This window comes from Schistocerca gregaria, chromosome 11, assembly GCF_023897955.1.
Source record: "Schistocerca gregaria isolate iqSchGreg1 chromosome 11, iqSchGreg1.2, whole genome shotgun sequence".
NCBI classification, from domain to species: Eukaryota; Metazoa; Arthropoda; class Insecta; order Orthoptera; family Acrididae; genus Schistocerca; species Schistocerca gregaria.
The window spans coordinates 106427114-106440579 of NC_064930.1; the positions used below are offsets into that span (position 1 = coordinate 106427114).

The window sequence follows — 13466 nt, forward strand, 5'->3', positions numbered from 1 at the left end:
AGGCTCTCTGGTACAGTGGTAAGTGGCCGAGGGGCAATGGCCTATCCTAGGGCTTGGAACCTCTGGAGGCTATGGTACAGTGGTCAGTGGCCGAGGGGCAATGGCCTATCCTAGGGGTTGGAACCTCTGGAGGCTCTCTGGTACAGTGGTCAGTGGCCGAGGGTCAATGGCCTATCCTAGGGCTTGGATCCTCTGGAGACTCTCTGGTACAGTGGTCAGTGGCCGAGGGGCAATGGCCTATCCTAGGGCTTGGAACCTCTGGAGGCTCTATGGTACAGTGGTCAGTGGCCGAGGGGGAATGGCCTATCCTAGGGCTTGGAACCTCTGGAGGCTCTATGGTACAGTGGTCAGTGGCCGAGGGGCAATGGCCTATCCTAGGGCTTGGAACCTCTGGAGGCTCTATGGTACAGTGGTCAGTGGCCGAGGGGTAATGGCCTATCCTAGGGCTTGGAACCTCTGGAGTCTCTATGTTACAGTGGTCAGTGGCCGAGGGGCAATGGCGTATCCTAGGGCTTGGAACCTCTGGAAGCTCTCTGGTAGAGTGGTCAGTGGCCGAGGGGCAATGGCCTATCCTAGGGCTTGGAACCTCTCGACGCTCTCTGGTACAGTGGTCAGTGGCCGAGGGGCAATGGCCTATCCTAGGGCTTGGAACCTCTGGACGCTCACTGGTACAGTGGTCAGTTGCCGAGGGGCAATGGCCTATCCTAGGGCTTGGAACCTCTGGACGCTCACTGGTACAGTGGTCAGTTGCCGAGGGGCAATGGCCTATCCTAGGGCTTGGAACCTCTAGATGCTCTATGGTACAGTGGTCAGTGGCCGAGGGGCAATGGCCTATCCTAGGGCTTGGAACCTCTGGACACTCTCTGGTACAGTGGTCAGTGGCCGAGGGGCAATGGCCTATCCTAGGGCTTGGAACCTCTGGAGGCTCTATGGTACAGTGGTCAGTGGCCGAGGGGCAATGGCCTATCCTAGGGCTTGGAACCTCTGGAGGCTCTATGGTACAGTGGTCAGTGGCCGAGGGGCAATGGCCTATCCTAGGGCTTGGAACCTCTGGAGGCTCTATGGTACAGTGGTCAGTGGCCGAGGGGCAATGGCCTATCCTAGGGCTTGGAACCTCTGGACGCTCACTGGTACAGTGGTCAGTTGCCAAGGGGCAATGGCCTATCCTAGGGCTTGGAACCTCTAGAGGCTCTATGGTACAGTGGTCAGTGGCCGAGGGGCAATGGCCTATCCTAGGGCTTGGAACCTCTGGAGGCTCTATGGTACAGTGGTCAGTGGCCGAGGGGCAATGGCCTATCCTAGGGCTTGGAACCTCTGGAGGCTCTATGGTACAGTGGTCAGTGGCCGAGGGGCAATGGCCTATCCTAGGGCTTGGAACCTCTGGAGGCTCTATGGTACAGTGGTCAGTGGCCGAGGGGCAATGGCCTATCCTAGGGCTTGGAACCTCTGGAGGCTCTATGGTACAGTGGTCAGTGGCCGAGGGGCAATGGCCTATCCTAGGGCTTGGAACCTCTGGAGTCTCTATGGTACAGTGGTCAGTGGCCGAGGGGCAATGGCCTATCCTAGGGCTTGGAACCTCTGGAAGCTCTCTGGTAGAGTGGTCAGTGGCCGAGAGGCAATGGCCTATCCTAGGGCTTGGAACCTCTGGAGGCTCTATGGTACAGTGGTCAGTGGCCGAGGGGCAATGGCCTATCCTAGGGCTTGGAACCTCTGGAGGCTCTATGGTACAGTGGTCAGTGGCCGAGGGGCAATGGCCTATCCTAGGGCTTGGAACCTCTGGACGCTCACTGGTACAGTGGTCAGTTGCCGAGGGGCAATGGCCTATCCTAGGGCTTGGAACCTCTGGACGCTCACTGGTACAGTGGTCAGTTGCCGAGGGGCAATGGCCTATCCTAGGGCTTGGAACCTCTAGAGGCTCTATGGTACAGTGGTCAGTGGCCGAGGGGCAATGGCCTATCCTAGGGCTTGGAACCTCTGGACACTCTCTGGTACAGTGGTCAGTGGCCGAGGGGCAATGGCCTATCCTAGGGCTTGGAACCTCTGGAGGCTCTATGGTACAGTGGTCAGTGGCCGAGGGGCAATGGCCTATCCTAGGGCTTGGAACCTCTGGAGGCTCTATGGTACAGTGGTCAGTGGCCGATGGGCAATGGCCTATCCTAGGGCTTGGAACCTCTGGAGGCTCTATGGTACAGTGGTCAGTGGCCGAGGGGCAATGGCCTATCCTAGGGCTTGGAACCTCTGGACGCTCACTGGTACAGTGGTCAGTTGCCGAGGGGCAATGGCCTATCCTAGGGCTTGGAACCTCTAGAGGCTCTATGGTACAGTGGTCAGTGGCCGAGGGGCAATGGCCTATCCTAGGGCTTGGAACCTCTGGACACTCTCTGGTACAGTGGTTAGTGGCCGAGGGGCAATGGCCTATCCTAGGGCTTGGAACCTCTGGAGGCTCTATGGTACAGTGGTCAGTGGCCGAGGGGCAATGGCCTATCCTAGGGCTTGAACCTCTGGAGGCTCTCTGGTACAGTGGTCAGTGGCCAAGGGGCAATGGCCTATCCTAGGGCTTGGAACCTCTGGAGGCTCTATGGTACAGTGGTCAGTGGCCAAGGGGCAATGGCGTATCCTAGGGCTTGGAACCTCTGGAGGCTCTCTGGTACAGTGGTAAGTGGTCGAGGGGCAATGGCCTATCCTAGGGCTTGGAACCTCTGGAGGCTCTATGGTACAGTGGTCAGTGGCCGAGGGGCAATGGCCTATCCTAGGGCTTGGAACCTGTGGAGGCTCTCTGGTACAGTGGTCAGTGGCCGAGGGGCAATTGCCTATCCTAGGGCTTGAACCTCTGGAGGCTCTCTGGTACAGTGGCCGAGGGGCAATGGCCTATCCTAGGGCTTGGAACCTCTGGAGGCTCTATGGTACAGTGGTCAGTGGCCGAGGGGCAATGGCCTATCCTAGGGCTTGGAACCTCTGGACGCTCACTGGTACAGTGGTAAGTGGCCGAGGGGCAATGGCCTATCCTAGGGCTTGGAACCTCTGGAGGCTCTATGGTACAGTGGTCAGTGGCCGAGGGGCAATGGCCTACCCTAGGGCTTCGAATCTCTGGAGGCTCTATGGTACAGTGGTCAGTGGCCGAGGGGCAATGGCCTATCCTAGGGGCAATGGCCTATCCTAGGGCTTGGAACCTCTGGAGCCTCTATGGTACAGTGGTCAGTGGCCGAGGGGCAATGGCCTATCCTAGGGCTTGGAACTTCTGGAGGCTCTATGGTACAGTGGTCAGTGGCCGAGGGGCAACGGCCTATCCTAGGGCTTGGAACCTCTGGAGGCTATGGTACAGTGGTCAGTGGCCGAGGGGCAATGGCCTATCCTAGGGCTTGGAACCTCTGGAGGCTCTCTGGTACAGTGGTCAGTGGCCGAGGGTCAATGGCCTATCCTAGGGCTTGGATCCTCTGGAGGCTCTCTGGTACAGTGGTCAGTGGCCGAGGGGCAATGGCCTATCCTAGGGCTTGGAACCTCTGGAGGCTCTATGGTACAGTGGTCAGTGGCCGAGGGGCAATGGCCTATCCTAGGGCTTGGTACCTCTGGAGGCTCTCTGGTATAGTGGTCAGTGGCCGAGGGGCAATGTCCTATCCTATGGCTTGGAAGCTCTGGAGGCTCTATGGTACAGTGGTCAGTGGCCAAGGGGCAATGGCCTATCCTAGGGATTGGAACCTCTGGAGGCTCTATGGTACAGTGGTCAGTGGCCGAGGGGCAATGGCCTATCCTAGGGCTTGGAACCCCTGGAGTCTCTCTGGTAGAGTGGTCAGTGGCCGAGGGGCAATGGCCTATCCTAGGGCTTGGAACCTCTGGAGGCTCTATGGTACAGTGGTCAGTGGCGGAGGGTCAATGGCCTATCCTAGGGTTTGGAACCTCTGGAGGCTCTATGGTACAGTGGTCAGTGGCCGAGGGGCAATGGCCTATCCTAGGGCTTGGAACCTCTGGAGTCTCTATGGTACAGTGGTCAGTGGCCGAGGGGCAATGGCCTATCCTAGGGCTTGGAACCTCTGGAAGCTCTCTGGTAGAGTGGTCAGTGGCCGAGGGGCAATGGCCTATCCTAGGGCTTGGAACCTCTCGACGCTCTCTGGTACAGTGGTCAGTGGCCGAGGGGCAATGGCCTATCCTAGGGCTTGGAACCTCTGGACGCTCACTGGTACAGTGGTCAGTTGCCGAGGGGCAATGGCCTATCCTAGGGCTAGGAACCTCTGGACGCTCACTGGTACAGTGGTCAGTTGCCGAGGGGCAATGGCCTATCCTAGGGCTTGGAACCTCTAGAGGCTCTATGGTACAGTGGTCAGTGGCCGAGGGGCAATGGCCTATCCTAGGGCTTGGAACCTCTGGACACTCTCTGGTACAGTGGTCAGTGGCCGAGGGGCAATGGCCTATCCTAGGGCTTGGAACCTCTGGAGGCTCTATGGTACAGTGGTCAGTGGCCGAGGGGCAATGGCCTATCCTAGGGCTTGGAACCTCTGGAGGCTCTATGGTACAGTGGTCAGTGGCCGAGGGGCAATGGCCTATCCTAGGGCTTGGAACCTCTGGAGGCTCTATGGTACAGTGGTCAGTGGCCGAGGGGCAATGGCCTATCCTAGGGCTTGGAACCTCTGGACGCTCACTGGTGCAGTGGTCAGTTGCCGAGGGGCAATGGCCTATCCTAGGGCTTGGAACCTCTAGAGGCTCTATGGTACAGTGGTCAGTGGCCGAGGGGCAATGGCCTATCCTAGGGCTTGGAACCTCTGGACACTCTCTGGTACAGTGGTTAGTGGCCGAGGGGCAATGGCCTATCCTAGGGCTTGGAACCTCTGGAGGCTCTATGGTACAGTGGTCAGTGGCCGAGGGGCAATGGCCTATCCTAGGGCTTGAACCTCTGGAGGCTCTCTGGTACAGTGGTCAGTGGCCGAGGGGCAATGGCCTATCCTAGGGCTTGGAACCTCTGGAGGCTCTATGGTACAGTGGTCAGTGGCCAAGGGGCAATGGCCTATCCTAGGGCTTGGAACCTCTGGAGGCTCTCTGGTACAGTGGTAAGTGGTCGAGGGGCAATGGCCTATCCTAGGGCTTGGAACCTCTGGAGGCTCTATGGTACAGTGGTCAGTGGCCGAGGGGCAATGGCCTATCCTAGGGCTTGGAACCTGTGGAGGCTCTCTGGTACAGTGGTCAGTGGCCGAGGGGCAATTGCCTATCCTAGGGCTTGAACCTCTGGAGGCTCTCTGGTACAGTGGCCGAGGGGCAATGGCCTATCCTAGGGCTTGGAACCTCTGGAGGCTCTATGGTACAGTGGTCAGTGGCCGAGGGGCAATGGCCTATCCTAGGGCTTGGAACCTCTGGACGCTCACTGGTACAGTGGTAAGTGGCCGAGGGGCAATGGCCTATCCTAGGGCTTGGTACCTCTGGAGGCTCTATGGTACAGTGGTCAGTGGCCGAGGGGCAATGGCCTACCCTAGGGCTTCGAATCTCTGGAGGCTCTATGGTACAGTGGTCAGTGGCCGAGGGGCAATGGCCTATCCTAGGGGCAATGGCCTATCCTAGGGCTTGGAACCTCTGGAGCCTCTATGGTACAGTGGTCAGTGGCCGAGGGGCAATGGCCTATCCTAGGGCTTGTAACTTCTGGAGGCTCTATGGTACAGTGGTCAGTGGCCGAGGGGCAACGGCCTATCCTAGGGCTTGGAACCTCTGGAGGCTATGGTACAGTGGTCAGTGGCCGAGGGGCAATGGCCTATCCTAGGGCTTGGAACCTCTGGAGGCTCTCTGGTACAGTGGTCAGTGGCCGAGGGTCAATGGCCTATCCTAGGGCTTGGATCCTCTGGAGGCTCTCTGGTACAGTGGTCAGTGGCCGAGGGGCAATGGCCTATCCTAGGGCTTGGAACCTCTGGAGGCTCTATGGTACAGTGGTCAGTGGCCGAGGGGCAATGGCCTATCCTAGGGCTTGGTACCTCTGGAGGCTCTCTGGTATAGTGGTCAGTGGCCGAGGGGCAATGTCCTATCCTATGGCTTGGAAGCTCTGGAGGCTCTATGGTACAGTGGTCAGTGGCCAAGGGGCAATGGCCTATCCTAGGGATTGGAACCTCTGGAGGCTCTATGGTACAGTGGTCAGTGGCCGAGGGGCAATGGCCTATCCTAGGGCTTGGAACCCCTGGAGGCTCTCTGGTAGAGTGGTCAGTGGCCGAGGGGCAATGGCCTATCCTAGGGCTTGGAACCTCTGGAGGCTCTATGGTACAGTGGTCAGTGGCGGAGGGTCAATGGCCTATCCTAGGGTTTGGAACCTCTGGAGGCTCTCTGGTACAGTGGTCAGTGGCCGAGAGGCAATGGCCTATCCTAGGGCTTGGATCCTCTGTAGGCTCTCTGGTACAGTGGTCAGTGGCAAAGAGGTGGTAGTCGATCGAAGTGGGGCAAGCACGGCGTGTGGGTGGCACAGATTGGCTGCTGGCCTGAGGCAATTTGTCTGTAAGAAGTGGACGGTACTGTGTACCACTAGACCAGGTGCCAAAATGTCATGTGTGAGATAATGGAGCACAAAGTTTCTATTACATTAAGAACTTATGTATTGTTCTACACACAATTTTTTGTACCAACGAAGGACTACTATTGTTTCACTTAGTAGTGGAACTTCAACGTAATTATATTCTAAACAATACGAAAACTATCAAATCTGTCCGTTAGCCTACTTATACTAATTGCTGATTGTAATCATTTGTTATGCATGAATAGACAAAGTCCTCGAAGTCCTGTCGTCTCATTACACAGAGTGGAAAGTATTTGAACCGGCAAACTCTGGGAGGTTGTGGGGAACATCAAAACAAATATTTTTCCCTAATGTCATTTTTTCCTATGAGGATTATTTAAAGCGGTGGAGGCCATATTAATCTCTTCAATCGTTAGAGGCCGTATCACGATCTTCAGTTGTAGGCAACTGCTGTCCACCAGTGTAGTAGTGCATTGTCTCTGTTTACTAATGGAGCGATACAGCTGTAGTGAGTACACCGATACTGTTGGTGTATTCGGGAGGATGACGATTCAATCCAGTCTCCAGCCATCCTGATTAAGTTTTCCGTGATTTCCCTAAATCGTTTCAGGCAAATGCTGGGATGGTTCCTTTGAAACGGCACGGCCGATTTCCTTCCCAGCCGTTCGCTAACCTAAGCTTTCGCTCCGTCTCTAATGACCTCATTGTCGACGGGATGTTAAACACTAACCACCACCACCACGGTTGGTGCGTACTACGTAGCGCACCACAACGAACGAGCTGCACAGCCGGTTTATCAACAACAATATCCTAATCGCCGTACCCCGCATCATACGACCTTTGCTACTGTGTACCAACGTGTGCGTGAGACCGGGTCATTTAGCAGATTACCTGGACAGGGACACCGTCGCACGGTAAGAACACTGCAATTTGAGGAAGCTGTCTTGCAACACGTGGAGCGAGATCCTTCAGTCAGCACTCGTGCAATTGCACGTAACGTGGGGACGAATCAGACGAATGTAATAACAGTCCTTCGAGAGCGAATGTTACGTCCATTTCACATACAACGTATCCACAACCTGGAACCAGTTGATTATCCACCCAGAGCACAGTTTTCGCAGTGCTGCCTGGAACAGTGTGAAATGCATCCTACATTTCCAGCCTATGTGTTGTTTACCGATGAAGCAACGTTCGGGCGTGATGGAGTCTTCAACATGCACAGTTCGCGTGTTTGGAGTGAGGATAACCCACGTGCCACAGTTACTAGCGCTCATCAAGACAACGCATGTGGTTCCAACATGACGGGGCGCCGGCACATTTCAGTCGTCGTGTGCGTCGATTCCTGGACCGGCGTTTCCCAGAAACTTGGATTGGCAGAGGTGGTCCTGTACCGTGGCCTGCTCGATCCCCAGATATGTCCCCTCTGGACTTTTTTGTGTGAGGAGAGATGCGCAATCTGGTTGCCCGGACAGTAGCAGCAGCAGTAATAGTTCAGGATACTCCTGGGGTTTTTGCCCGTGTCAGAGAGAACATGATCCGACTGTGTAACCTCTGTTTACGTGTCATTGGAGGCATTTTTGAAACTCTACTGTAATTGAAATATTGGGTTGTGTTGTTGTCTCTTGGTCATAAAAAATGGAAAATTGTTTGTTGGTTTAATTAATTTGCCGCCAGAGAAACCTTCCTCTACCAGTTTAAATACTCCTGATAGGAAGAAATGACATTTGTTTTGATGTCCCCTACAACCTCCCAGAGTTTGTCGGTTTAAATACTTTTCACCCTGTATACAGCTGAAGTGTGCCTTAGGCCTATAATAACAATAAAGCATTAATAAACCACATGCCTTTCATAGTCTGGAAGAACTTTCTGGAGTCACTTCATCGGAACTCGAGCTTAAGTAAAACGCAAACTACAGTCGTGCGAATAAATTACGGATAACCGCAGAACGTGGTGCCACTTAATGTGGCACTACACAAAACTGGCGCTAATAGCATAGGCACATAGGGAACACACACGACACACATCTGTAAGTCCACGGTATTGGTGATAAGTCGGCAGCTGAGGGTTTCAATTAATTATGATTTATTCTAGAGAAGCGCATCAATGGTGTCTGTTCTTTCGAGAACAGCTACTATCTTCATATATATATATATATTTAAACGCTACCCAGCCAATGACCTTGGCCTGTGCGAATGCGCACAGGTTGCCCGAACTCTTACGGGAATCGTCACCTTAGTGTGCGCCAGTAATGAGTGGATGGGCAAATATCTATTAGGAACATTACGTATGTAGATTTTGGACAGTTGGGAATGTGGATCCCACGGGAAGCGTGCAAGGGATAAGTCCCTGCAGTCGCGCGATTCATCTGTGTCCTCAGTGGCTCAGATACAGCGTGTGCCATGTAAGCAGCAGATCCCGGGTTCGAATCCCGCTCGGGGCACACATTTTCTGCTGTCCCTATCGAGGTATATCAACAACACTTGTCGGCAGCTGCGGGCTTCAATTATCACCTATATAGAGGAGCTGCACGCTCATGAATGGTGTCTGTTCTTTCGAGAACAGCTACTGTCTTCATATACGTTTATTTTTTGTTTTCATTTCTGTGAGACCACTATGCAACATCCTGCCTGCTCTCACTATTCATCACGATTACCACAAGTTTACGAAGGAGAAATTCTCTGATATTTCTCTGACTTCCAGACAGGTTTTAGGGTTTTTCACTGCCAAATTTTGAGATCAAGGATAAGTTAAGACTTAAGTTGACAATCTGTCTTTGCAGTTATGGTACAAGAAACCATAGTACAAACAAGGAAATATCTAAAAGAATTTGTAAGCAGATGGCGTTTCCTGATGTGAGAAAAAATCTTAAGTATTAACATCAACATCTTTTGTATTGAACTCTTATTAGACGGAGAAATCAAGCTAAATGGTATACGAGGTGTGACAATAAAATAACGAGACAGATTTTCTTTTCGAGAAGTGGCAACACTACAGACTTGCGTAGGCACAATGTCTTTGACCTCGGTCTATAAGCTGTTTCTAGTCCAAGCGGCACATCGATGCAACTGCTCAGTCCTGAGTTGTGCTGTAATAAGTTAACATGTGTTTATGACTCTCGTCACGGAAATGGAACCGCATAATATTGCACAAAAGTATGCTATTTCTTTTTGCATTAAATTGGGTGAAAACGCGACCATAACTTACGGTAAGCCTCAGAATGCTTTTGGAGAGGAGGGTATGTCAAGAGCTCACGTTTTTCGTTGGCATAAAATGTGTAGTGAAGGCGGAACGAATGTTGAAGGTGAAAACCGCTGTGGACGACCATCAACCTCTAGGACGCATGTCAAGTTGGCCAGGGTGTGTGAACTCGTACGATCTGACAGAAGATTATCCGTGAAAATGATTGCAGAAGAACTGAACATCAATCGAGAAATGGTTTGTCTAATAATAACTGAAGATATTTATATGAGAAAGATTTGTACGAAAATGGTCCCCAAAAATCTGTCAGTACGGCAATTTTTAAACTCAAAACAAATTTCAGTACTACCACAGTCACCTTACTCACCAGATATCGCTCTGTGCGACTTTTTTCTATTTCCGAGAGTCAAAACGACGGTCAAGGGACACAATTTTCAAACAACACAAGATGTCCAAAAAAGCTGTGACGAGGGTGTTGGGGGATATTACAAAAGATGAGTTCCAGAAATGTTACCATCAACGGCAGAAGCGCTGGAAAAAGTTTGTGCAATCAGAATGAAACTACTTTGAAGGAGACAGCAACATTTTTTTCACATCAGTCTCATTACTTTATTGTCGCACCTCGTATGTTTAATTAAGACCACTGATTTTATTTTATTTCAATAAAACAAAACGCATTTGGTAAGAAAAATATGCATTTTGTTGGAGTCACAAGACAAATTCAAAATGTTGTTGTTGTTGTGGTCTTCAGTCCTGAGACTGGTTTGATGCAGCTCTCCATGCTACTCTATCCTGTGCAAACTTCTTCACCTCCCAGTACCTACTGCAGCCTACATCCTTCTGAATCTGTTTAGTGTATTCATCTCTTGGTCTCCCTCTACGATTTTTACCCTCCACGCTGCCCTCCAGTACTAAATTGGTGATCCCTGATGCCTCAGAACATGTCCTACCAACCGATCCCTTCTAGTCAAGTTGTGCCACAAACTCCTCTTCCCCTCAATTCTATTCAATACCTCCTCATTAGTTATGTGATCTACCCATCTAATCTTCAGCATTCTTCTGTAGCACCACATTTCGAAAGCTTCTATTCTCTTCTTGTCTAAACTACTTATCTTCCGTGTTTCACTTCCATACATGGATACGCTCCAAACAAATACTTTCAGAAACGACTTCCTGACACTTAAATCTATACTCGATGTTAACAAATTTCTCTTCTTCAGAAACGCTTTCCTTGCCATTGCCAGTCTACATTTTATATCCTCCCTACTTCGACCATCATCCGTTATTTTGCTCCCGAAATAGCAAAACTCCTTTACTACTTCAAGTGTTTCATTTCCTAATCTAATTCCCTAGAGCATCACCCCTCTTTATTCGACTACATTCCATTATCCCCGTTTTGCTTTTGCTTTTGTTGATTTAAATTACCTTCACCAATTTCGGAAATAAAAACAGAAAAAACTAGGCCACACGAAAGAAGTGCATAAGGCAGGGAAGAATTTTGTAAACGAAGATTGTAGGTGACCACCGACAAAATGTTGGTTCTACTATGTACATTATTGTCGGTTATTACTCACTGTGCTATATTATTTTACAGATATTGCGTGATTTTTCTTTCGAGAAATATACAGGGTGTCACAAAAAGGTACGGCAAAACTTTCAGGAAACATTCCTCACACACAAATGAAGAAAAGATGTTATGTGGACATGTGACCGGAAACGCTTAATTTCCATGTTAGAGCACAGTTTAGTTTCGTCAGTATGTACTGTACTTCCTCGATTCGCCGGCAGTTGGCCCAATTGAAGGAAGGTAATGTTGACTTCGGTGCTTGTGTTGACATGCAACTCATTGCTCTACAGTACTAGCATCAAGCACTGGGGAAGACCTAGAATGACGAGGACACCTACAATTGACGAGGCAGTTCTTCGTGCAGTTGACGATAACGCTAATGTCAGCGTTAGAGAAGTTGCTGCTGTACAAGGTAACGTTGACCACGTCACTGTATGGAGAGTGCTACGGGAGAACCAGTTGTTTCCGTACCGTGTACAGCGTGTGCAGGCACTATCAGCAGCTGATTGGCCTCCACGGGTACACTTCTGCGAATGGTTTATCCGACAATGTGTCAATCCTCATTTCAGTGCAAATGTTCTCTTTACGGATGAGGCTCCATTCCAACGTGATTAAATTGTAAATTTTCACGATCAACATGTGTGCGCTGACGAGAATTGTGCAATCACGTCATCAACACAGTTTTCTGTGAACGTTTGGGCAGGCATTGTCGGTGATGTCTCGATTGGGCCCCACGTTCTTCCACCTACGCTCAATGGAGCACGCTGTCATGATTTCATACGGGATACTCTACCTGTGCTGCTAGAACATGTGCCTTTACAAGTACGACACAACATGTGGTTCATGCACGATGGAGCTCCTGCACATTTCAGTCCAAGTGTTCGTACGCTTCCCAACAACAGATTCGGCGACCGACGGATCGGTAGAGGTGGACCAAATCCGTGGCCTCCACGCTCTCCTGACCTCAACCCTCTCGACTTTCATTTGTGGGGGCATTTGAAAGCTCTCGTCTGCGCAACCCCGGTACCAAATGTAGAGACTCTTCGTGCTCGTATTGTGGACGGCTGTGATACAATACGCCATTCTCCAGGGCTGCATCAGCGCATTAGGGATTCCGTGGGACGGAGAGTGGATGGACGTATCCTCGCTAACGGAGGACATTTTGAACATTTCCTGTAACAAAGTGTTTGAAGTCACGCCGGTACGTTCTGTTGGTGTGTGTTTCCATTCCATGATTAATGTGATTTGAAGAGAAATAAAATGAGACCTAACATGGAAAGTAGGCGTTTCCAGACACATGTGCACATGACATGTGTTCTTTCTCTGTGTGTGAGGAATGTTTCCTGAAAGTTTGGCCGTACCTTTTTGTAACACGCTGTACATTTGTCCAATGAATAGCCGTTAATCATGTGCATTTGTTCCTGGCGTGGCCAGTAGTGTGGTATTGAGCGGACTGCAGGCCCTACCTGTCGCGTGCTCTATGGGGCCGAAGTCGCCCTCGACTACCTCTACGACGTCCATGACCGCCACGGCCGTTGCCACGCGGCGACTTCCGCTCCCGCGGCGGGTCGCCGCTGCTTTTATACGCCACCGGCGCCGGCCAGACTCGCCTGTCTCGACCTTGCCCGCCGTGGGCGCCTTCATCCCACGGCAAACCGCGCACCGGGCTGCGCTGAGCTATCGTAATCTGCAGCCCGCAGGGACGAATGTTTGCGGGGGACTTGGCCCGCGCCCCGCTTGCAGACGGATCTCACTGGCTAGAGCTGTTGTTCCAGCGCCGCTCACTATGTAAGCCCAGCTGCGCTACGGGATTACGCTTAACACAGCAGTGCGAGCTGTTTTCTCCGTGAGTCACCGTCTCTAGGTCGGGATGCAGTACTTAACACGATTCTGCACACCGTACGCGAACCACCTTGCTAGTTTAGCATCTGCTCGAGTATCACTGTGTTAGGTGTCTCTCATTTCGCGGAAAGTTTTACACTACTGGCCATTAAAATTGCTACCCCAAGAAGAAATGCAGATGATAAACGGGTATTCGTTGGTCGCATATATGTTGCTAGAAATAACATGGGATTACATTTTCACGCAATTTGGGTCCTTAGATCCTGAGAAATCAGTACCCAGAACAACCACCTCTGGCAGTAATAACGGCCCTGATACGCCTGGGCATTGAGTCACACAAACCTTGGATGGCGTGTACAGGTACAGCTGCCCATGCAGCTT

The 13466-nt window shown here is 51.5% G+C and overlaps 1 protein-coding gene across 2 annotated transcripts in view; it reads right to left on the minus strand.

Moving 5' to 3' along the window:
• The window catches only part of LOC126295354 (putative sodium-dependent multivitamin transporter), a 308018-nt gene that overhangs the window by 121489 nt on the left and 173063 nt on the right, over positions 1–13466 (minus strand). Inside the window, exon 1 of one of the 2 annotated variants that reach the window (XM_049987825.1) lies at positions 12710–12793. The exons of the other annotated variant lie outside the window; for it this stretch is intronic. Within the exon in view, the coding sequence (XP_049843782.1) occupies positions 12710–12764 (55 nt within the window). The 5' untranslated portion in view covers positions 12765–12793. Of the gene's footprint in view, positions 1–12709; positions 12794–13466 lie in introns of those variants that run through there. 2 annotated transcript variants of the gene reach the window in all.